General features: G+C 34.8%; 1 protein-coding gene across 6 annotated transcripts in view; it reads right to left on the bottom strand.

Moving 5' to 3' along the window:
- The window catches only part of SGCE (sarcoglycan epsilon), a 68,639-nt gene that overhangs the window by 14,300 nt on the left and 28,357 nt on the right, over positions 1–25,982 (bottom strand). For all 6 annotated transcript variants that reach the window (XM_077856883.1, XM_077856882.1, XM_077856884.1 and 3 more), the window contains 5 exons: positions 24,794–24,951; positions 18,491–18,563; positions 13,467–13,665; positions 3,606–3,768; positions 813–1,024 (listed from right to left, as the gene is read on the bottom strand). In XM_077856883.1, the coding sequence (XP_077713009.1) occupies positions 813–1,024; positions 3,606–3,768; positions 13,467–13,665; positions 18,491–18,563; positions 24,794–24,951 (805 nt within the window). The remainder of the gene's footprint in view (positions 1–812; positions 1,025–3,605; positions 3,769–13,466; positions 13,666–18,490; positions 18,564–24,793; positions 24,952–25,982) is intronic.

The raw sequence follows: 25,982 nt of genomic DNA, 5'->3' as shown, positions 1-25,982 counted from the left end.
CAACCAGGCAGCATTTGCCACCAGGTTTATGACATTACTTGGATGAGTACACATACAGAGATGGAATACTGATGAGAAACACACAGAAAAATGGAAAAAAAATGGAGATTAAGAATCAAGCTCTTGGAAATAAATTCTATGACATAATGAAATCAAGCTACATGTAAAAATGAAAGAATCTGTTACTTGCTGCTTTATTAATTATTTATCCTTTGCTTTGTTGCTCTGACTTCCAGATAATCTTGGGAGATTATTTTAATTGACATAGATGTCCTGAAAGTGCTAACTATTCCTGAAGTGAACACTCATTACTCAAATTATACTCATGTCATTAATTTACTCCTAGGTTTATATGTATATATACATATCTTTTAAACATTTAGATTATGTCACCCGTTTGACAGAACAATTTTGAGAAGAATTCTGACCACCACTTCTGATCAAACTAAGACTATTTATTTATTTAAAGTGCAATTACCATATCAATAGATTCCATAGCCTCTGCACAAAATGGCTTATATAACCAAGAGAGCTAGCCTCTGTTATTCTTGGGGCTGTTTTGCCAGCATGAATTTACATCTAGCCTTAATAATTGTTGAATAAAGTAATTATATCTCTAATTTGATTTACTAGACTCAAAACTATTTTAATTCATTTTAAAGGAATAAAGTACTGTAGTTTGACTTGAACACAATTTCAATTAATTTATAAAGTATTTTATGAACCAAATGAAACTTGGCTTTTAATGGAATCTTATATGTTGTTATCCTAGTAGGCTTGATAATTTTTTATTAGTGTTTTAAAGTACTCACACTCCTTCCCGTCGGCAGCACATGATATAAGCAAGTATTAGAAAAAGGACCAGTGCTACTGCCGAGGGCACAGCCAGTGTAATTAGGAAATCCGTGTAATAGTCTCTGCTTTTCAAAGAATCAGAAGGGGGTTTGTACTCTCCACCATCAGGTAAGATCCCCTCTCCTCGAATCACTTCCTGATAGGTGGACACTTGCTTTGTTTTATCGACCTGATACAAAAGAAGACAATTATACATCAAATTAATAGCTGCAAACATTACGAGAGTTTAAGACCCAGACATACCAAAACTTTCTTTGACACATTTTTAACAAGGAATCTTTTCTAATTACGTTATCATCTTGAACTTGCAATTGTTTATGGGAGCTAGGAAGAAGTAACGAACAAAAATAACAGATTAAAGGGTTTATGTTGGCCTACTTTCTATGGCCTTTCCACAACATACGGACATATGTACATGAATTCATACATAATAAAGGTATGTGTCTGTGGGGGCTCTTCGCAGTTCCTTCTTTGAAGCAGAAGACTTTCATACTACTATGTACCTTTCTTGTTTCCTAGGGACCAACTTCTAGTGCAGATGCTAACAAACCATGAACTGGCTGACAACCAGGTATGTGGGTGTGGTTTCTAAGGTTAGTGAAAGAGAAAAGAAAAATAACATGAGAGATAATTTCTAAATGATTATAACCTTGATCTTCCTTTGATCAAGCTGACAGAATTTTGAGGAAAGACAGCCTAAGGAACATGTAACTCATCCAACACTAGAGTTTTACTAAATTCTATTCCAGAATCAAAAAAATGTGCATTTGCACTATATCCATTTACCTCCACATTCATTGAACTGCTTTCACTGAGTGGCATTTAATTATGTTGCAGTTTTTATTGAAGGATGGTATAAAAATAGCCATGTGAAACTTCTCACTACATTTGCCCCCCCTTTACCCTCCCGCCAAAATACATTGGGGAGAATGATTTGTGGCATTTCTCAATATATTCTCCAGAAAACAAAACAAAACAAAACAAAACAAAACAAAACACTTGAAGAATTTTGTCAAGACTACAGTGCTAGTAAAATCTTTACTTTCTGCCAAGGAATTGATGGTCTGCTTCCTTTAAAAAGGAGAACTGAGTAACTGATGAATTTCCTCTTTTGATCATGGACCTATTAGGAAGCTTGTTGTCAACCTTGGGCCTATTTTTTTTTTTAAGTTCAGGTCCTGATCTTCTATTTCTTTTGTATTTTATTTATTACATTTATTGTTTTGACTATTTCATTTAAGCCCCCTGACATCTTCTGTGGTAAGATGTGACACGTAAGTAAATACACGTAAAATAAAAAATGAAAATCCCCATCTTTCCATTTACAAAATCTCACCACAGAAACTAAAAACTTCAAAACATACGTCAATTTTTAAAACTTTAGAAATGAGGTAATATTCCTAAACATCAACAACTTTTAGCACAAACACAAGTAAAATGGCATTGTTAGGGCCCACTGTTTACTGCCTCTGGTTACAGGTACCTACTCAAGTTATGATTGCAGCCACTCAGTCTTTGGCATCCTTGTACGATTACCACCATGACTGAAATATTAAGCTTTGCAAATTCAACATTTATGTATAACACACGTAAACCATAGCAGCTTAATAATTTTACTTGATTTAAGAAGACAAAGAAAGAAAATTATTTTCCTAAGACACAGTCCCATAAAAAGGAAAGTCTAGGGCCAAGGGTCACAGGTGCTGAGTGCTGCGACGTGAATACTATGTTCTTCTGTACTGCAGCCGGGAAAGTTGCCTGCAGTTGGTTCTCTAAGACATGAAATGACAGTTGTGTTTATGTGTCAATAACTTTGTTCAAATGTCAACTTTAAACTTAGATCTAATTCACTCACCACCAATCATCAAGAGGTGACAGAAGCTAAATCTAAAGGTCACTAAAAAGTAAAACAACTTACCGATCTTCCAGAAAGCAAGATCAAAAAATAATATAAATTTTTTTTAATTTTTATTTATTTATGATAGTCACAGAGAGAGAGAGAGAGGCAGAGACATAGGCAGAGGGAGAGGCAGGCTCCATGTACCGGGAGCCCGATGTGGGATTCGATCCCGGGTCTCCAGGATTGCGCCCTGGGCCAAAGGCAGGCGCTAAACCGCTGCGCCACCCAGGGATCCCAAAAAATAATATAAATTTTATAGATGAAGCCTTACCTACATTTTCTTAAGTCTTTTAGCATCCTAATTACAAAGGATATTTAGAAAGAAATATTTAATATTTATGGGGCCCTGGGTAAGATTCTAATTTTGCTCACTGGAATTTTTTTTTATTCCTTGAACTTTCCCTACAATTTGAATTTTTAGGACACTGACCCGTAGCACCATATTGCTTTATTTTCAGATTTATTATTGTACCCCAGTCTCTCCTTCCAAAGTGGATGATGGCAGCATATCTGAGACTTTCTCCATATGTCACACTGATTCCATAATCTATCTTGGCTTAGCAGCCACCTGGATGTCCGGGGGTGGGGGGTCATTTGGACCACCTGCCAAGCTAATGCAGCCCCAGCAACTGATCAAGGGTAGACTGAGGACAAAAGTGGAGATACTCTTTTCTAAATGGATGCACTGTCAACAAGCTTGCCAAATCCTTAAAGTCAAGGGAAGTCCATAGCGTTAACAAAGTAAACCCAGGATTTATTCCTTAAAGCAATTCAGGTTTTAGTCAAATGTTCTCTCCAGCCACATCACTTCTAAGTACATTCACAAAAACACAGTAAAATAAAAACTCACCAATGAGATTTTGCACCAGTCAATGTAAAATTGAGTACGAAATTTTTTATCACATGTTATCACAGGCTCCATTTCTTGACTGCATCTCAATTGATTCTGTGGATTTTCAACTTCTCGTAAACAAGAAGAAAACGGTACATCGGCACCAACCATGACATAAACGCTGCAAAAATGTGAAACTCTCAGGTTATCCTTTGAGAAAATTGGAAACACTGAAAAACAATCTACCCTGAAAGCAGGATTTATCCTTTTGAATTGAGGGATTATCTAGAATCATCCCTAAGGTAGGGGCCTGGGCTTTAAAAGCAGTGATTCATGGAGGAGCTGCCTTCCATTCTTTCCTTTATTTAACCAATATTTACTGAGTGCTTTGGTGTTCCAGACACTCTCCTGATTCTATGTTAATTTCTAAAATTTTTTTTTTCACTCAATTTATTTTAATTCAAAGTAAGCATGTGTCTGACATACCGTGATTACTATGTTTAGTAGATTGTTTACATTTAAAAATTACTCTTAAAGTAAATTATTTAGAAATAACACTATCACCAAACTAATAAATAATTGCAGGTAATAAATCTCACTTGATCTCATTTTAATAAGATTGTGAAATTACAACTCTGGAGGTATGGAGCTTTAGGCACTTAGCTATTTTACCCAAGTTTCTACTGCACAGACCCCTACTGTTAGGTCTCCTACAAGGTCTCTCACTCTTTTATTCAAGAAGTTAATCCAAGAGAAAAACTATTACTTGGTAAGCACAAATTAGGCAAGCAAAATTTATTTTCTTGGTGTATACCTTAGTAATTAGGGGGAAAGAACACTACTTAATTAGTCAATGAGAGTTTCACACACACACAAAAAGAGAAGATAGTGATAATAGCATTTAAATAATCTTGAAGCAGCTCAAGAAAAGGGAATCTCATAGGTTTTTCAAAAGAGAGAAAACTAGGAATTACTCTAAATAAATATTTCTTTTCCTAATGACAATGTTATAGCTACTTATAAAATGAAATAAACCCATCAAAATTCCAGCTCTCTCTTTGTAGAAACTGACAAGCTTATCCTAAAATTTATGGAAATTCAAGGATCGTAAAATAACTGCAAAAAATTCTTGAAAAAGAAAAAGTTGGAAGACTCACAATTGCTGGTTTTAAAACTTACAAAGCAACAGTAATCAAATCAATCAGCAATAGTAATCCAGCATAAGGACAGACATGTAGACCAATGAATAAAATTCAAATCTAGGAATAAACTCTTACATTTGGTAAACAAGTGCCAAGATAATTCAATGGAGGAAAGAACAGTTTTTATAACAAATGGTACTGGCACAGTCAGGTATCCACATGCAAAAGAATAAAGCTGGATCCCTACCCCATATCATATAAGAAAATTCACTTAAAATAGAGCAGTGACTTAAATGGAAGACCTAAAACTATTAAACTCTGAGGAAAAAAAGGAATACATTTGCATGACCTTGTATTAGGCAGTGGTTTCTTAGATATGACACCAAAAGTTCCAGCAAGAACAGAACAAACTAGATAAGTTGGACTTTATCAAAATTAAAAATAGTGTGCTCCAAAGGTCACCATCAAGAAAGTGAAAAGGCAACCCATGAAATGAGAGAAATTAGCTGCAAATCATGTATCTAATAAGAGAATTATATCTACAATATATAAGGGACTCTTAAACTCAAAAATGAAAAGACAAATAATCCAATTTAAAAACGGAAAGGGCTCTGAATAGACATTTCTCCAAAGAAGTATACAAACATCCAATAAGTGCATGAAATGCCTTGAAATGTCCAAGATCTTAGCCCTCAGCACAAGAGAAATCGAAACTACCATCAAAACCATTGTTTCACCTCCACAGGATGGCTATAATAAAAAATACAGACAATAAGAAGTGCCGGTGAGGATGTGGAGAAATTGGAACTTTCCTACTCTACTGGTGACAATGCAAAATGGTACAACTGCTTTGGAAAGCAGTCTAGAAGTTCCTCAAAAGGTTGAATACAGAGTTACCATATGAACCAGCAGTGCCATTCCTAAGTATATACCCTAAGAGAAATGAAAACATGTCTGTACGAAGACTTATCCGTGAATGTTCATAGCAACACTATTCACAGTAGTCAAAAAGCAGACACAGTCTAAATGCTCACTGATGAGTGAATAAAAGGTGGAATATCCATACAATCGAATATCACTCAACCATAAAAAGAAATGAACTACTAATACATGCTACAATATGAATGAATCCTGAAAACAATATTGTGGAAAAGTGGAAGCCAGTCACAAAAGACCACATACTGTGTGATTCCACTCATAAGAAATGCCCAGAGTAGGCAAATTTATAAAGATAGCAGGTAAACAGTGGTTGCCTAGGGCTGGGGGTGGTGACGGTACATGGCTGCCAATGGGTATGGGACGAAGGTGCTGGGATGATGAAAATGTTCTAAAATTGATGGTGGTAACGATTGCACCATTTTATGAAAAAGCTAAAATCCATTGAGTTATATATTTTAAGTAGGAGAATTGTATAGTATGAATTACATCTCAATAAAGCTGCTATTTTCAAAAATAAAATGAAAGTGCAGCACAAAAATTAAAAGCCATGTCAATGTAAGTATGAACTCACACTCTGAGTTGACAACTATGTGCCAGAGTTTAATTACACAAACTCATTTGGTTGTTTTTTATGTCAAATATATATTTGGACTTAAGATTCATTTGAAGGAAATTTTTTTTTTCAAAAACCAGGATGCTTTTGGGAGACAAATAAAATGTAATAGGCTAAAACTAAAGATGAAAATAAAAATAAAAATTCTGAACAAAAGTATGTATGAGGAACTATTGGTATTTAGATGATCAGCGAATATAAATATATTTCATTTAAAACAAGTTCTTACTTGTAAGCTTCACATAAAGCCAATTTCTACTTCCTTATTAACTGCCTAACCAAGACCATATATCTCCTTAATAATTGTGACATATAAATACAGAAATGAGTATTTTTTACAACTGCTAACTTGCTTTAATGTGACATTGATTTGCATTTATAATTAGTAAGATTTTAAATTAATTCACTTCAAGTTAAGGTAAATGGGCATACGAGTTTTTGGTGCTTTGAACGGTTTTTATTTTTTTTTTCCTCAAATTATAAAAGCAATATAAAAACATTACATTAAACCTGGGATATAGAAACAAGAATTAATTTATATTACTAACAGAACTACTTCCATTTTCCAATGTACCTTGTAAAATGTTTTTCAAATGCATATATTTTTAACCTAATTGCAATCATCTCTAAAATATAATTTTATACCCTGCCTTTTCCCTTAATGCGTCATAAGCATTTTCCATATTGTGCAGTCTTCATAATTATAGATTTATGGCAATATAATTTTTTAAGTGCACATGATTTATTCAACAATTACTTCAGAGTCGGACATGTAAGTTGCTTCCAATTTTTTTGATGTTATAAATAATATTGCAAAGACTATCTCTCTGCATATTTTTTAATGTTACTATCTTTAAAGAGATGCCTAGAAGTAGAAACATTTTTATGACAGTTGACACATACTGCCAAATTACTTTCATCTCTACTTGGATGATCCATAGGCTTCACAAACTTAATATGTTCCGAACTGAGCTCATTGTCACCCCACCCCACCTCCACCTGTTTCTCCTTTTCCATGTTCTTCTCTCCCAATGATTGGCATGGCCAGATGCTCAAGTACCATCATCTTTGACTCCTGTCCTTCTTTCCACATATTCAATCTATCAGCAGTCTCTGACATTTACCCCGCAAGAACTCTCACATGCACCTGTCCACTATGTTCCATCTCCCTGTTACATCCTAGTTCTGATCACCATTGCTTTCCAATGTGAAGCCAACAGCCCCTTTTAAAGGTCCTTCTTGAACCAGTCTTTCTCACTGTCTTCAGGGAGCCTATGTGCAGAACAAGTGAATGAATAAAAAGCATTATACCAGTTTTAAAACACAAGCCACTGTATATTCGAAAGTTGCTAAAAGAGTAGATCTTAGAGTTTTTATAACAATAAAAATATCTGTAACTACACGAGGTGATAGATGTTAAACTTATTCTGGTAATCGTTTTGCAATATATACATATGTGAAATCACCTTAAACTCGTACAATGCCATATATCAACTATATTTCAAGAATACTGGGAAAATCAATGAGTTAATATATAAAATGTAAAGAGACTACAAATGTTATGCTTGGGTGAGAGAAGGAGATATTAGATTTGTCTTGTAAGTAAAAAAAAAAAAATGTATACTCATTGTTTCTCTTGTAGAGCCAGTAAGTTTCAATGTGTTGGCTTTCAAAAGAAAAAAATAATTTTGTATGAGGCCGTGAATAATAACTCTATGTTATACACGCTAAAATTACATTTTTCATAATCTGTTTTCCTTTCAGTTAGCTTTCTGACACGAAGAAACTTAAAATTTTTATGAAGCGAAATGAAAATGATCGTTACCTTTATGACCTTAGCCACATGTTTTCAAACTTTCAAAGGTGTAAACAGATGAGATAGGAATGTGTTGCCAACTACGAGGCTCTCAACCAATGTTAACAAAACATGGTGCCTCAAACTCTTAAGAATTGATCTACACAGGCAGATTTTGTTCCTTATGAAGGAGTCTTTTCTTCCAATTTGAACAACTCAATTTGCCTTGAGGGAGAACATATTCACTGTGGCCTTTACACATACAATGTTGAAAACCAAGTAACAGGTTAAAAAGAAAAATAAGTCCAAACTCTGCCTTTTATAGCCAGATATCTGCCAGATAAATGGATCCAATGATTGCATATTTGACCTAATTGTCCAAGTAACAAATGTGTTTTATTCTTAATTTTGTGTATATAGGAAATAAAAGACAGTTTAGAAAAGAATGTGTTCACATGTTACATGTTGCCTGGGAACTCCTGAGCCCTTAGAAAATACACTATGATTCCTGCCCTCTGTCCCTCACACCACTTCTTTGTTTTGTGCATATATGCAATCAATCGGCCAAAAAGTGAGATGAAAAATAAAGAATAAGTTAAACTAAATAAAAGGTCTAATGCAGAATAAAAAAGAAAACAAAGGACACTTCCAGACTCTGGTTCTACTACTTGCTTGCCCCTCTTCATTGGAGAAGGAATAAATTATCAGAAGAGGGAACTGGCATACAAGGGTCAGACTCTTCTAGTTTTGTGTGCGAATTACATCTCAATAAAGCTGTTATTTTCACAATAAAATGAAAGTGCAGCATAAAAATTCAAAACCATGTCAGTGCAAGTATGAACTCACACCCTGAGTTCATACTTGCAGAAAAGAGGCATTTGGGTTCAGTCTACTCTTTCAACCATGTGTTATTTTCTGCAAATGTCCCTAATGCTTTGGAATAAAATCTAAACAATTTTTCCTGATATACGAGGCCTTTACATGGTCTGGTTTTTTACCTCCTTGGTAACTATCACTTCTGGATCCCTGTTCTCTAAATCCACATGAAGTAGGTTGTTGAATCCACTAGGCTTTCTCCTACCTCAGGGCTTCTGCCCAAGCTGACTGACCCCTCTACCTAGAACTCCTCCTTGGTTATTTTTTGAGCAGGTTAATTTGTACTCATAGTCTAAACTCAGATCAGGCTTCACGTCTTCTATGAACCCTTTCCAGGCATGGACCTGAAGCAAAGGAGGAACACTCTCTGTGACTACCTCAATGGGGATATGTATAAGACTGATTTTTAATTATCTGATTACTTGCTTGGTCCCTAATAGACTGTGAGCACAGATATTTTTTTTTAATCGCTAGAGCACAAAGGTTAGTATACTATTCCCCAATAAAAGTACTTAATAAGTCAATCTATGTGTAGCACGTAGGATAGATTTTAGACATATAGTTACATTGATTTCATATATTGGTTTATTTTTATACTTATAAAAATGGACTTAGATGGGCTTCCAATTTTTACATTATTAAAGGCTCTTTTGAGAAGTTCCTATCATATTATCATATATCACCATCATTCCAAAAGAGTATTTGTGAGAAAATGAGTGGGAAATGTCAGAGAAGGTGACAGAACATGAGAGACTCCTAACTCTGGGAAACAAATAAGAGGTAGTGTAAGGGTAGGTGGGTGGGGGGTTGGGCGACTGGGTGACAGGCACTGAGGGGGCACCTGACGGGATGAGCACTGGGTGTTATGCTATATGTTGGCAAATTGAACTCCAATTAAAAAAATACAAAAAAAAAAAAAAACCAAGACAAAACAAAAGAGAGTATTTGCACCAAAAATGTAGGAGGCACGTTATTAAGAATAAAGGACAATCTTATAAATCACCAAACATGGGGACAAATTCAACAGAACACTACGGACGGGCCCAGGATCATGACCTTGCATCAGAGCAGTATTTGGCAGCCACTGACTCACATTCTCTTCCTCAAGTGTAATTTCTCACAGACGCCTTTATAAGGCAGAAAGCAAACAATTAATTAGAGGGAACACTTTGTGAGACTGTCTAACGAATAAACTAAGATTCTCTGTTGCTGATTGAGGCTAGATCCACATGCTTTGGTAACCAGAGGAAATAGTGGGAGGTTTGACAATCTCTTTATGAAAAGTGAGTATATTCCTTAATCCTCACACCCTATCATTCCCTTCATAGATGCCATTTACACCACATCACTTACCCCGGGTTGGCAGCTATGCCATGCCTAGAGTGAAATATGAAACTGCTCCTCTTTCCACTAGCTTCATCCCAGGCTAAATGCATCCACAAGTCCTTAGCCTCTGGCACAGTATTAGGAGCAAAAGCAGCACAGAGGCCACACCCAGAGAGAGCACAGTTGCCCGGGGTTATGGGTCTGGCAAAGGAAAGAAAATCTTTGCAGGAGGCTCAGGCTTCCTTTGCAGCAGCTTATTTACTTTGAAGTAAATCTTTATAATTGTTTTCTGTTAGATTTAGGAGAAGTCTGAAAGCTGTCAGTGAGTCTGAAGAGGTGAACAAATGTGCATCAGGAGGGATGAGGGGCTGGGATGCTGCAGAGTAGGTTCCTGATGATTGGCATTGAACAGTGCTTTGGACTGTGGAAGGGCCATGGATTAACTCTGATGGTCTACTACCGAGAGCTTCTCTTAGTCATCCGCTCTGTATTTATCTACATACATACATCAAGTAGGGAAAAATCTGCTTTTAGCAGATTGTGCCCACCATGAGTAAAATAGGAAATAATTTCATGGAGGTTTTACTCTTTTTTTTTTTTAATCACAGACTGGGACTTTTGTTACTGTGGAATAAGCAGAACACTTTTGTCAGGTGCTTAGTTAATATGGTGGGAGTGCATGACTACATTTTTAAGGAAAATCTTAGAAAAGAAAGGGGTGGAATTCCTTTGCTGTGTCTGACCCTAGGTTGTTTTTTGTTATTTTGGCTTTTTTTTTCTTTTTACTTTTCTTTAATATTTCCTTTTAAAAAGGGATTCCTAGCTATTATTTTTCAAAAGAAAGTACAGAGGCAGAAAGTTTATTAACTAAATTAAGTGTTAGGACCAAATCAACAAAAAGAAAAGTATGGTACAAAAGTCAAGCACAGGATTTTATTTCTAAGTTTAAGGCAACAGGTAAAAAAAAATTATTTTTGTTACTATGGCATTAGATAACAACTAAAGAAAGTATGCAAAATCATTCCCAGGGACAATTCTTTCTTCTGGAATTATACTCAAGTATGCCCTTGTTCCATTGGTTCTCATATAGGACACTGGAGCAGTGGAGTTGGAATTGGTTACAATTTATAGAAATGCTATTTTAAAAGACTTATCATACGAATACTTTGTAAAGGTTATGGCTTAACATTAAATTAAAACTCATGGAAAGCATTTCAAGTTGGGAAGGGATCTGAGACAACAGGGTCCAAATAAATGCCATGGGACTGACTCTCTCAAATAGCTGACAGTACATGCCACCCTCTAGCAGGTGCTGGGGGATCAGCTAATGACTGAATTCTCTAACAAGTACTTGTAGGACAAAAATTCTGTTCTTAATTTAGAGTCACATGCTCAGGCCCAGCCCTAGCCTCAAAGATTCAGACTCTCTAGGGGGACGCAGAAGCCAGGAACCTATCTGTCCGTCCATCCACCCAATTTTTTTAACTGCTGTGCATGGAGTCCAGTGTGGGCTTGAATCACTACCCTGAGATCAAGACCTGAGCTGAGATGAATGGTCAGATGCTTAACCGACTGAGCCACCCAGGCGCCCCCTCTGTATTTTTTTTATTAAAACTCAACTGGCAATTCTTAGCCAAGACATGGTTGGAAAGCACTGTTTCAGGTCAGAGTCTGCTTTAGAGAGTTGTTTAGTTCAATTTAGTTGTTTCTAAAAGGACCTCTAGGGGTAGAGCCTATATTACTGATGAGGGAAGAGTGAGCCCAGAAGAAAGCCCAGCTAGGGAAAACTCTACCAGGGCCTGGTGTTTGAGTTGCTTCCTCCACCATCTTTTGGTCATTGTTTTATCACTGTAGAACATATTACTTTAAGAAACTACTGAAAAGACTTTATGCTTGGAGAATGTTTTCAGGGGAGACCCCCCGTTCATCTTTTTCCATGGTTCTTCTTTAATTACCCAGTGGGAAAGAGAATCATGAAACTCTCAAGTAAAAAAATGTAAGCTCTAAAATTATGGTTTCATATAGAAAACCAACCAACAGATAGACCGGTGATAAAGCAACTATTTTTTCTCAAGGCACTTCTATGTGTGCTTGACTGACTTCAAAACCCATTACTGTAACATACAAGCTACAATTTAATTCTGAAATTTGTAAGTTGGACTTCACAGCTCACTGCTTATCCCTTAACCCCCTTCTGCCTACGCTCATACTTCATCTATGTCTATTTGTGATCTCTTCCCTTATTTCTAACAAAGTTCTCCTTTAAAACTGCCCTTAAGTATAATTCTTATTAATCCGGGTACTCTAGTTAATTCTAGATAGCATCTATATAAAAATGTTATCATGTACATGGATAAAGGAGGAATTCGAAAGGGATATGCTATATAAACTGTGATTTATTCCATTATCTCATACGTTTATAGAATGGGTTTTTTTTAAGGCAGATCTGCTTCAACCTATAGGTTAAAAATTAAAGATCAAAGCGTGATTCGACATTCAATCCTCTCAATTCACCCAGGCATAAAAAGTGTCTCTTAAATTCTACAAGGGTGTAAGTCACACTTTGTAAGGCAAGAGAGTGGGCAAATCCCTCTCAATTGCACTGTCTCATTTAGACGCTACATCAAGTCTGAGGGAAGAAAGAGTACAATCCCCCTTGGATGAGGAAATGAGGAAATCGAGGCAAAAGAGAGTGCAGTATTTGCCTGATGTCACCCAGCTGATGAGTGACAAGGCCAGGCTTTAGAAATAGGTTTCAAATCCACTCTGGCCATCCGTCACCGACACATGGTGGAAAGAATGTTAAAGGCGAAGAAATAGTTTCCTAGAATAAAGTTACAGCAATCTGAGTGTCCTGCAGCTGATAACTGGAGCATCAATTTTTCTTTGAAATGCAGGGCTCTAAATAATCAGCCTCTCTATGGAAGGTACAAGAGACTTAGTGCTATAATTTATGATGGTGATCCTGATCTACAATTAGAATTCACAGGACCTGGAACATCAGATATAAAGAACCAGTAACGTAACCTCTTTGTCAATATAGAAAATTGCTAGTGTTTTCATATCTTTACAACACCTACTTCTTATTTAAAAAAATGCAATAGGCCATCTTCCAACTATAATACATTTGATAAGATCACCATATTTAAAAATGCATATTTAAGGCAACGAGATAAAGGTCTGCTTACCCCTCCTTCATGTCATTAATGGGAAGAGGAACCCTGCCGCCCCTGTCTAGGGCCGATGTGATGTTTATGGCGTTCAGACGCTCTGGCTGCCACACATTTTTCACTGCCCCAAGAAAGTCTCCAAGAACCTCGCTGGCCAACATTTCTTCTACATTCATATTTTTAATGAAGAATTCTGCTTGATATGGTAATGGGAAGTCTAATTTTGGTGAAAAAGGATATGCATATCATTAATGAAGAAGTCTTTTGAAAGAGAAACAAAAGAACAATTCAATATTGTTTATTTCTGTCATAATCCTGGCTTTGGGGAACACTACTAATATTGACTTTAAAGGCTTTCTGTATAATGGAGGAAATATCTAAACACATAACTTACATTGGACACAGAATTTTACCTACAATGTAATTAACCAAGGGATAGCAGAGCCATTTATAATTATAGGATTTGGCCAAAAAAGAAAAAAAAAAAAAAACCTGCTAAATCCACTTCCAATTTGCCAGTGACCTGTCAGTCTCTTCGTCTACCAAGGTACCCGGTAGAAGAAGCATTTCCAGAACCCTACATAGGTAGGAGTAATATTTTGTATTTATAGTGTTTTAAAATTGACAGATCTTTTTCACATACATTCTCTTATTTAGTCACTATGCCCCTAGGTAGTGCTATGCCCATTTGAACATAGAAGTAAGAGCAACACCTTTTCCAAATAGAGAAGACATTACAAAATATCCGTAATTGCTTATGAGTTGTTTATGTATAATTTGAAATACCATATTTTTAATATGTGGTATTACTGATCTCTTCAGAGTATGTTAAAATATTACTACTACTAAATATTGATTATATTTTTAAAAAATCTGAAATCATAGGAATTTTACTCTTTTGATAACTTCATAATTAAATATTCTAGAGAATTATATTTTAAATTTCCCACAAAATTCCAGATCTCACATTGTTAGAGATTTAGCTTTTTTCCTCTTCAATAACTCATCAAATTTCCCTCCAAAAAATTTTAATATTAGAATTTATTTTAAAGTAACCAATACAACTCAGACTCTCAGTATAACTAAGTAGAATAGACATAAATAGAATTTACAGTTGACCCTTGAGCAACACGATTTTGATCTATGTGGGCCCACTTACATGTGGATTTGTTTTTTTTTAGTTCAGTACTGCAAATGTATCTTAGGATTTTCTTTCTTTCTTTTTTTTTTTTAGATTTTATTTATTCATGAGAAACACATAGAGAGAGGCAGAGACACAGAGACACAGGCAGAGGGAGAAGCAGGCTTCATGCAGGGAGCCCGACGCGGGACTCGATCCCGGGTCTCCAGGATCATGCCCTGCGCCGAAGGTGGCGCTAAACAGCTGAGCCACCTGGGCTGCCTTACGATTTTCTTAATAATATTTTCTTTTCTTTAGCTCACTTTATTGTAAGAATACAGTATATAACACATATACAAAATATGTATTAATCGACTCATTTATGTTATCATTGGTAAGATTTCTGGTCAACAGTAAGCTATTAGTAGTTAAGTTTTTTGGGAGCCAAAAGTTATATATATATATATATTTTCAACTGCTCAAGGGTCAGCATCCCAAACCCCTATATTGTTCAAAGATCAACTGTATTTCAGTTTCTCAAATGTTACTCTTGAACTTAAAAAATCATTCCCTACGTTCTGATTGTTCTATTAAGATAAAGAATAGCTTTTATTTGTTTAATCAAATTTCTATAATAATAAAAGATACCTTGTTTGGAATACTTACTATCCCTTACCAAGCTAAAGGGATTGTGGTGAATTATCCCATTTAACACTTAAAACCAAAGGGTGAGTAGGTACTTGCCCTGTGTATTCAGAGGGGGAAAACTGATCTTTAGAGGAACTCAGGATTTTACCATCTTTGAATTTGCCTCAGATGATTTTTTTTATCCTAATAGAAGCTGTGTATAAAGTGCTCAGTGGAGCTGCCAGCCTAGAATAAGAACTTCTAAAATAGTAAACTTAAGCAATTACTATAAATAATATGAAAAATTAAGCAATTACTATAAATAATATGAATAAGTTGTGTACTGAAATTCTTCCTTTAAGAGGAAAAGAAATTGTTTCTGACTATACACACATTTAAAGCCCTCAGCAGTAATTATACTTCATTTATCCTCTGATTTATTTCATTAAAACTCATATATCTGTAAAGTATTATACTGTTATTCAACAATTAAGTAAAAACTAAAAATTACACAATAAGTAACTGAAATCTTGATGAACTCATTTCTTATGAAGGTTCTTTAATACTAAAGGACACTTGATGCCAGAGGTGAAGTCAGGGAAGATGTTCAGGCTTTAGAATTTTCTACAGTGTGGTATCTCTTCCTAAAGATTGAGTTTTTCATGGCTCTAATCACAGAAGGTTCTTCATTCATCTTCTACACTGCCATTTATTCTGCATGTGATTTTGTTAGATTTGTTTGATGTATAGCTCATCTGCAGTCTTCTAAAATATGATATATTTATTCTATTTTATGTAGATAAGTTTCCTGTTTCATGCAGATACATTTCCTGTTTTATATAGCTAAACAGTAGCTTAATCATGCCACATTTTTCTCCATACTGAAAAACAGCCATGCATAAATATGCCATGAAGAACAGTTTCTTGGCAATAAATAATATTTACAAATAATACCAAATATAGTTATGAGTGTGCTAGAAGTCTATCATCCATTAATTTCACCAGTGTTTTTATAACCACTTTTCTAAAAAAGCATGCAAAACATTTTTCTTGTTTTCAGTGCTCCTTTTTGGAGAACTGTTACTTGGTTTTTCCTAATCCATGTGACCCTGCTCCGTGGCTCCTTTCTGAGACCCGCTGCCGCCACACCCTTAGAGGCTCTGGGCCATGCAGCTGCCTGCTGTCTACAGAGCCAAGCACTACTGCCAGACCTTCCAAAGATGAGTCATAGGAGCTTTCTAACTTTGGGGAAATCCCATGCCTGCTATATTTGGACATCACAGAGGCCAAGGGAACAGTAGGCCAACAGATTGGTGGCAGGCCTCTGAGACACGAAACCCAATTTAGAGAATCACTCTATGTACTCTCCTTGAGCTCCATGCTCTGTGATTCTACATGACTAATTTCCCATTAGGTCTCTCAGAGCAGGAGACAGTTGGGCAGGGAGTCAGACTGAGCATGATTATCCTGATATGCAACTTTTGCTATTTCTTTTCCTAATCTTATCTGGGAGAAATGGCGCATGTGTAGCAGGCCCTGCTCAAAGATGTCCATCCTAGTGTCCATATTTATGCTGTCTAGACCAGCAAGGATAAATGCATGCTCTCTGGTTCGCTGGTTTACATATGTAAAAGGCAGCAGGGCAGCTCTGCCTGAAATAAAAATGGAGGCTTCCAAAACCTGTCCAGTGTTCCTACCTCACCAACACATCTTCAAAATCCCTGATTTAGATAAATAGCCCGTAAAGCCAACTTTCAATCCTATAGATGTCTAATAGTCTTCCATTAGTATCTGCTTGAACATTGGTGCCTGTGCATCAAACACCTATTAGGATGTCAGTATATTCTGTATCTACCAGTACTGAGACCAGACTTGAGGCTGTCTCTCAGTCTGTAAGGACTCCTGTACCTAAGAATGGGGAGCCCCCCTGAGGGCATTATGGTAAGGTTAGTGGTCCAAGCACAGTATAATGTAACCATACTACTACACTGATGAATTCCTGAGGAGAAAGGGAATTTTGTGATTATTCTGATCATTAATGGCATTCCAATTTTACAGGAATAACTTTAGACTGGGTGCAAGCATCCAGTAACAATTGAAGTTGGGAATAAAAGTCTTCCTGTTCCAAGCAGGAATACCTATCTAAAGACCATGGGAAGGAGAAAAGGACAGGGAATCTTCTGCCCAGGCCCACAGAACTAGCATTTGGACTTGCTTTCCATATATGAAAGTCACTTTAAATTTTAAACTAGCACATTGGTTGTCTGCATCTGATACTGCCGAAACCGGGGGAAAAAACTTATGTAAAGGGATTCAAATCTCTATGCAATCTCCCAATTTATGTTCTGCAGTATCAATTCTATATAAATTACTTCCTTCCATAAAATATAAAGGCAATTTTTTAACTCAACCTTTACTGAATTACCATGAATTCCAAATTAGTAGGTCCTAAAAAATGCTTTGCATTTGCTCATTTAATTGTACTCACAAATAGAACTATAAATTCCCTATTTAGGACACATAATTGTTTTAATAATTTTGGGATAAAAATACTGTGTCCGTTCTTCTTCTGTTACCCTCATAATGATATCTAGTATAGAGGGGGGTATCCCATGATACATAAATGTTAACTACAAAGTTTTTAGCAGTATGTACTTTTCCCAATAAAACTCCAAAATAGGACAGAATATTTGAAATAACAATTATTGGAATATTCCCCTATACCTAACCTTCCAAATCCTTGAGAATCACTTACAATTTGAGTATATGTAAGTCCAAATTACTCTAGACTCTAGAAATGAATAATTAGCTATTTAGGAAGGAGACTGTGACCCAAATTCCAGTTTATTTCCATCAACAACTCTGCCTTCACATGTGATCAGTTTTAAAGTAAAATAATAAAACTAGCTACTAATTACTGATCCTGTATCCTACACTCAGCCCTGTGTTAAGCACATTTCAATTCTTAACTCATGGACTCCTTCCTTACCCCAGACTTGGGAGAGAAATGCTAGTCTTGGTCTCATTTTATAGATGATGAAACCAAGGCTTGCAGAGATAAGTGGCCTATGTGCTTGGGTCTCTATTCTGAGCTTTTCAGCACCATCACCCATCATGATATTTTATAACCAATTAAAGGTTGTTTAGCTTTCTTTTCTTTACTTTACCATTTTGTTAGTTATATTAGGTATGTGGTCCCTGAAAATCCTTGACTATATTTTGCATAGATACATAAACCATAATGAAATACTTTTGTATATAAGAAAAGAATCAGCAACATATCTTCCATACGTACCTTCTGCTGACATTATATTAATTACCAAATTATGCCTTGCAGTCTCAAAGGTACGCCTATTGTAGGCAGTTATCTATTAGAAAAAGAAAATCATATTAAAGAAGTGAAATGTTATTTGGGAAACAAAATTCATTAAGGACAAAATGAAAACAAATTGTCGTTCTTTCCATTTTCATTATTTATGTACTTACAAAATGTGCCTTCTCCGGGCAAGAACAACTCAGAGCTTTTAGCAATGTTATGGGAAAATAAATAATTAGGCAAGTCTATTTAACATGCTAAAACAAAAAGTTAAAATCAGAAAGGCCCTTTTACAGAAGACCGTTAAGTGCTAGCAGCAATGCAGATGCATCATTAGTAAATGGATTAACCATTAGAAATTACTTACCACTGCCATTCTAAGATTTCAAAAAACCCCACAAAAACAATATATTTTTGTACTTTTAAATGGAGCTTGAGGATTACACTAAAAAGTACACTTAAAAAAAAAGCACATCTTTTGTGTTGCTTGTATTCAGTACTAAACTGCACACCAACCAGTCAAAATATGCATGAATAACCTCTTAGAAATCATATCTCACGATGGGAGTAGAGCAGTAAGGATCATAGTCTATAAGGCTCATGGCACATGCCCAAAAACACATATCAATCCCTTTGTAGGGTCAAATATTAGTAAACATTTGCAGAGCCAAAGAACTTACATCAAAGTCAACTCAGAATCAGCCACTGCAAACAACAAACAAAGCAAAGGCCAACAACAGGCTATGGCTTCAAAAATTAAGGAATAATTAACTTTATAACAGATATTAAATCACTCAGACAGGTCTACAGTACCTTAAAAACAACAAATGATTGTGTAATAGTCTTAGCATCCCAGCACTAGCCTCCTGGTAGTGACTGCAGCTGGAGTGGGCAGCGAGATAAAAGAGAGCAGGACCACACTGACTCAAACTAAAAATAATAATTGTGCCTATGTAAAAATAAATACCAAGGATTTTTACAGCATCGTATATGAGCTTGAAATGAAAGAAATCACACTTATCAGAAATAGTATTTGAGAGCGAAAGAAAACACCAGAATTTTGGAATACCTAAGTCCAACCCTTTAAATATTTCAAAGTACATATTCTGAAAAGCATATTACTGCACAAAGTTAAAAAGATTTCTCTGTCCCCAATCTGTCGAATTTCTGTTGGATTTAATGACTTCCTTGTTGCTATCTGTTGGGACACATAATCAACGAGGTTCATGCAGGACACTAAAATTAAGACTAGTCATTAAAATAAATTAGGAACTATTGTTCACAAAGAAGTAACTGAAAAGATGCAAAAAAGACTTGAGAATCTTCATGATTTCAAAGGTTTGCCCTGCAAAAAACTTAATCATATTCTCACTGGAAAGAAAAAAGTATTAATTTTCTACTATTTGTTAGAATATCTCACAGCTAAAACTCAGAAATATTAGACATTTTCAAGTCAGTGACAAGATTTTTATGGCTAGCCTTCTCATAATTATCACAAATTTCATTACTATAAATTTCATAAATTCTAATATTTTTTAAAGTCACAGGGTACCAAAAAGAGTGAAGTAGGTTTCATAAATGAGAAGAGAATTTTATTATCTGAATTTATATTTAATGTTTAATTTTAACAGCTACAACAGAACACAGTCCTTCTATCACTTCTAAGGAGATATTTATTTATTTATTTATTTATTTTTATTTATTTTTTTTAAAGATTTTATTTATTTATTCATGATAGTCACAGAGAGAGAGAGAGAGGCAGAGACACAGGCAGAGGGAGAAGCAGGCTCCATGCACCGGGAGCCCGACGTGGGATTCGATCCCGGGTCTCCAGGATTGCGCCCTGGGCCAAAGGCAGGCGCCAAACCGCTGCGCCACCCAGGGATCCCTAAGGAGATATTTAAATACAGTAACATTCTCAATTCTATTTTACTTATGAGAATGCAAGACCCTTTACAGCAGAGAGGTATCACGTGTGTATACTTTTTTGATCCCCTATTTCTAGAAAAGTGGCTGATCTATTTTAGATGCTTAATAAATATCTGCTAAATAAATTAATCTGTGGGTTTATATGATTAAATATGAGTTGAAAATATGCAAAACTCTGACTATATTAATAGAATATTTTTACATACTGTAAATGTTACTATATATGAATAAAGAAGTTATTTAAAGATAAATCACTACTTGTGTTAAATGAAAAGTGTGCCAAATTTTCACTGTTACCTTTTTAGCATATTATTTGACATATTCATAACATTATGTTAGTAGTATGGTATCAGAACATAATGAACCTGAGAATCTTAGCTTGACACACGTATTTCTCTCCTATCCCTCTCTCCAACCAGAAGTAGCCATTTTGAATTTTATCATCCCTTTTATTTTAAATATAGTTTTATTATAAATGCATGTATGCTTAAAATATGTTGTTTAGTTTGCCTGTTTTTGAGCTCTATAAAAATGTTTAACTCCATGTAGCCTTTTGGGATTTGTTTTTTTTTTATTCAACATTATGCTTAAAGCATTTATCTATGTTGCTGAGCAAGCTAATGTTCATTGTTGCTGTAAACATTCGGTGATACTGTAAAAGAGTGGTAGGGTGGCAGATGGTACTTCACTTGTGGTGAGTATAGCATAACTAGAGAGTTGTCAAATCACTGTGTTGTTCACCTGAAACTATGCAACATTGTGTGTCAAGTCTACTAAATATTTTTTGTAATTCATTATGTGAAAACTCCAAAATTTATTTATGTATTCTGCTGATGAACTTTTGTATATATTCTCTTCCTGATATACTTGTGGGTCTCCATTGCTCTGTGGATTTCCAGTGTTTTGCTATACAAACATCGTTCAATAAGCATGATTATCCATGCCTCCAGTGGACATTTGCAAGTGTTTCTTTTGGGTAAATGCCTAGAAGTGGGACTGCTGGATCATAGGGTAGTGGCACTCAGCTATGTGAAATATTCAATACTGTTTTCCAAAGGACTTATCCAATCCCCATATCCATCCTCAATGACTTTTACCAAGAGTAAACTTCTCGTTGTGGTCTTAATCTGAACATTTTTCAATACTGATGAAAGTTTTTTTTTTTTTTTTTTACCTAATTGTCATTTATATCTTCTCTTTAGTAAGATGTCTGTTCATGTCTTATTTCTTATTTTCATGTCTTATTATAGGAGTCCTCTCTTATATTTTAGATACATATCAATAGTCAGCTATATATTTTTAAAATACCTTCTACCAGTTTGTGGGTTGTCTATTTTTTAATGGTTTATTTTGACAAGTTTAGGTGACAAGTTTAGTGTAGTAAAATTTCTCAATCTTTTCTTAAGTAAAAAATATGTAGGAAAAGCTTCCCTACTCCAAACTCAGAAAAATATTCTTCAACATTTTCGTATAATAGTTTAATATTTTGCTTTTCACATTTAAATCCTTAAACTATCTAGACTTGAGTTTTATATTTCCTATGAAGTAAGAATCTAATTTTGTGTTTGCCATATGGCTAACCAATTCTCTGAGCACCATTCAATAGACATCCTTTTCCCCGATCATTTGCGGCACCATCTCTTCTGACATATATCATTGTTCCAGATGGATCTGTTTCTGGGTTCTCTATTCTATTAATTGGTTAATTTGTCTATCTCTGTATCTATACATCTTTGTGAAATTACTATAGGCTTATAATAAATTTTGATGTCTGGAAAGGAAAGAAACCTTTCCCTCTTCTTTTTCTTCTTTAGGAGTATCTTGATTGTTCTTGCCATTTACCATCTTTTTTTTTTTTTTTTCCATTTACCATCTTCACAGATTTTAGAATTAGTTGACACTGGTTTCATGAAAAAACCAACTGTAATTTTTACTGGAATTGCATTGAAGCTATAGATCAATTGGGGGAAAGTGATGGCTTCATGAATTCAAGTATTCCTATCCCTGAATGGACTACCTTTCCATTTATATAATCTTAGTATTAAGTTTTATAACTTTCTCCATACAAACTTTGCATACCTTCTGATAGATCTATTCTAAGTACCTTATAAATTTTGTTGTTACTAAAAATGGTATCTTTTTAAAACATTTATTTTCTCAATACTTATTTTTCATGTATAGAAATAAAACCAAGTTTTTCATATTGATCCTATAGCTTACTGCTAGGCTTTCCTAAAATTTTAATAGTCTAAAGACTCTTTATAGCATTGACAATTCTATTTCTTCCCTTAAATACTTACAGATTATGTTTTTTTTTTTCTTTACTGCACTAGCTAAGATTTCTAATATATTCTGTAATAGATGGGGTAGAGGGTTCATTCCTTTTTTGTTCTTCAATTTTTTTAAAGATTTTATTTATTTATTCATGACAGACACACACACAGAGAGGCAGAGACATAGGCAGAGGAAGAAGCAGGCTCCATGCAAGAAGCCCAATATGGGACTCGATCCTGGGACTCCGGGATCACACCCTGAGCCAAAGGCAGACATTCAACCACTCAGCCACAGGCGTCCCTGTTCTTCAATTTAAACAGAATTCCTCTAATGTTTTGCCAGTTAAAAAATAACATTTGTGGGCACCCCCGGTGGCGCAGAAGTTTAGCGCCGCCTGCAGCCCGGGGTCTGATCCTGGAGACCCAGGATCGAGTCCCGCGTCAGGCTCCCTGCATGGAGCCTGCTTCTCCCTCTGCCTGTGTCTCTGCCTCTCAGTCTCTCTCTCTCTGAATAAATAAATTTAAAAAAAAATACTTATTTAAAAAAATGACATTTGCTATTATTTTGGGTAAATAACCTGTATAACTTTACTGAATAGTTTTTAAAATTATTTTGATAAGACAAAATAACCTTCTTTCTTATATGTATACATATTTCTATATCTATGTAGATATATATATCTATATATTCTATTTCTATATCTATATATTTCCATATCTTTTATCTACATTGTCTTAAGAAAGCAGATTATTGATAGAAATCATTGAAAAGTAATGTTAATAACTTAACTTAAACTTCAATTCAAAAGAAAAAACACCTTCTCTTGACCAACACTGGAAGCTCATATAAAAGTCTATGGCTGATTAAAACTTTGGAGAAAAATTCAAAGCATGTAACCCCCTCAGATTTATACCACATAGAAAATATACCACTCAGGACCTATATAAGCTCCTGGAAATTCCATTAGTAGTTCCTATGCTGTTGTCCTGGTCACTACTACTAAACTTTGTGGAATTGATGAGTTAAATTAGAGTATAAAATCTAGAATCCTGTAGGAATCAGGATAAAACCGTAATAGGACTGTCCTGCCATTAATCGCCATCATAATTCTGATTTTGTTGGGTATAATGGACTGGGAAACACTTCTAGATTTTATATCCATTTATTTTTTTAAAACGTATTCATTCCCATTAAAGTTTCAATGTCAGTATTGTCATTGCTATTGTTTTAATTTCTAATACCTTTCAGGTATGATGTTAGATACTGCCGAAAATCTGATGAATTCGAATACCACCTATGTCTTTCAGAATAAAAGCTAAACCTATCAGCATGGCTTATGGAGCCCTCAAAGATCTACCCCTACCAACATCAACACCTCTGTTTCCATCATTTGCCCTCTGGGTTATGTCCTGCCTTCTAGCCCCAATTAGAGTTCTCTAACATCATGTGTTTTGGGTTTTTTTAATACCTCCAAGATTCTAATGTGGTATTTCTTCTAAGATAGCCTTCCTTCTACTTGTGAAGTGAATTCCTATTTACCTTTTACAACTCTGTATTAACAGTACCTTCTGATTAGAATCGTTATGATGATTTGACTAACAATGGATTTCCATTCCAGTGCTTCAATGCCAATGCCTGGACCAGAAGACACAACAGGACTCACCTCTTATTCATTTTTCTACCACAAGCAGTTATCATAATACTTAGCACATGGTAGGGGCTCATCAGTTATCTGTTTAAAGACTATATTTCAATGAACATGAAAATTTGAAATTAATATATAAAGCAAATAAGTGTTTCTAGTTTATATTTATTTTCTTAAATAGAATTCATACTAATCTACTTCTTTTAAATGTCTTTTAATTTTTTTACACTAACTTAGACTGCTCCTTTTTATATATAAAAACAGAAATAAAGACCTTTGTAAATGAGCAAAAAGGAATGGTTCATTTCCAAATGCTATCTAATGTGTTTCTATGTATAAAATACTGAAAACCACTGTCATAAATTTTAATTTCAACATTTGAAACTCAAAATACAAAAAAAACTCATAATACAACTTTGTTATAATTAAATTACCTCAATTATTGTTGGTTTCCCCACATTTTCAGCTGTTGGAGACCCATATAGGACTCCATCGCTATACGGTGTCCTTTGGATATATCGAAGCCATCCAGGTCGGTCTGGGTAACCCATTAAATTTGTGTTAAATGTTATAGGATCATTACTAATCTCACCTAGATAAGAAGCACAGAATTAAGATATAAAACAGTTATTTTCACACATGTTGCTTTCATAATTTCAATCAAAATATTTCTAAAATCTTTTTCTTACATTTGTAGCAAACTAAATACACACCAAAAAAAAAAAAATCCATCTGGTAATTTAGATTAGAGCCTCAAGTAAAGAAAAAAAATCTTTTTGGTTGTTTAGTTTGCCTAGAAATCTCATGCAACGAAGAAAGCAGTCATATAATGTCTTTGGAGATTTTGTTTTCTTTCCTTTTCTTTGATCACAGAGGAGTGTGAAAGTTCTGCCAATGAGACAACTATCTTTCAGGAAAATCCCTTAATGGTGCTGATGTATTCATTCTCTTGAGAAGCCTTTCATAAAACTCTGGACACTCTTGAACTAGTCTCAAAGAATATCTCAAAATTTTAAGTGTCATCAAAACAAAAATAATGTAATTTTAAAATCTTGGAGAATGAGTTGCTAAAGATGTTATAAATCCAAAAGAAATGTAACTAAGAAACAATAATAACAGCATCATTTGTTAGGATGTGCCTGGCCTTTACAGGCACAATTTAACCTGATTTTCAAACACACCTATAAAGTGGTACTACTATTAGCCCTAATTTTACTGATAGGATATGTAATTTTCCTTTTTAAGCAACTTCTCAAATGGTGAAATTAGAATTTAATTTCAGCTGGATTCCAGAAACTATGCTTTTAATTACATATTTTCTTCCCAAATGTTGGAGCTACTGTTCAAAAGATTCAGCTATACAGTTCTGCAAACACAGAATGCCACACAAAAGAACATTTTTTAAATAACTGATGAAAAGATTACTTTTTTCTTAATGTTGGTGAGAACATGGTTAACTATTTTCTATGACTGTTTTTAGGTATGTTATTCATCATATCATCTACAAAAATAATATTTATATTAATTTTAATGCTATAATTTTAAGAAATTTTTTGTTACTTAAGAGTTGTAATAACATATTTTTTCTTGCTATTGTTTCTATATCTTCATTAATTTGATGGC

This window comes from Canis aureus, chromosome 18 (genome assembly GCF_053574225.1).
Source record: "Canis aureus isolate CA01 chromosome 18, VMU_Caureus_v.1.0, whole genome shotgun sequence".
Lineage (NCBI taxonomy): Eukaryota > Metazoa > Chordata > Mammalia > Carnivora > Canidae > Canis > Canis aureus.
The sequence above is the reverse complement of the archived record's forward strand: the minus strand, read 5'-3'. Positions and strand labels throughout refer to the sequence as shown.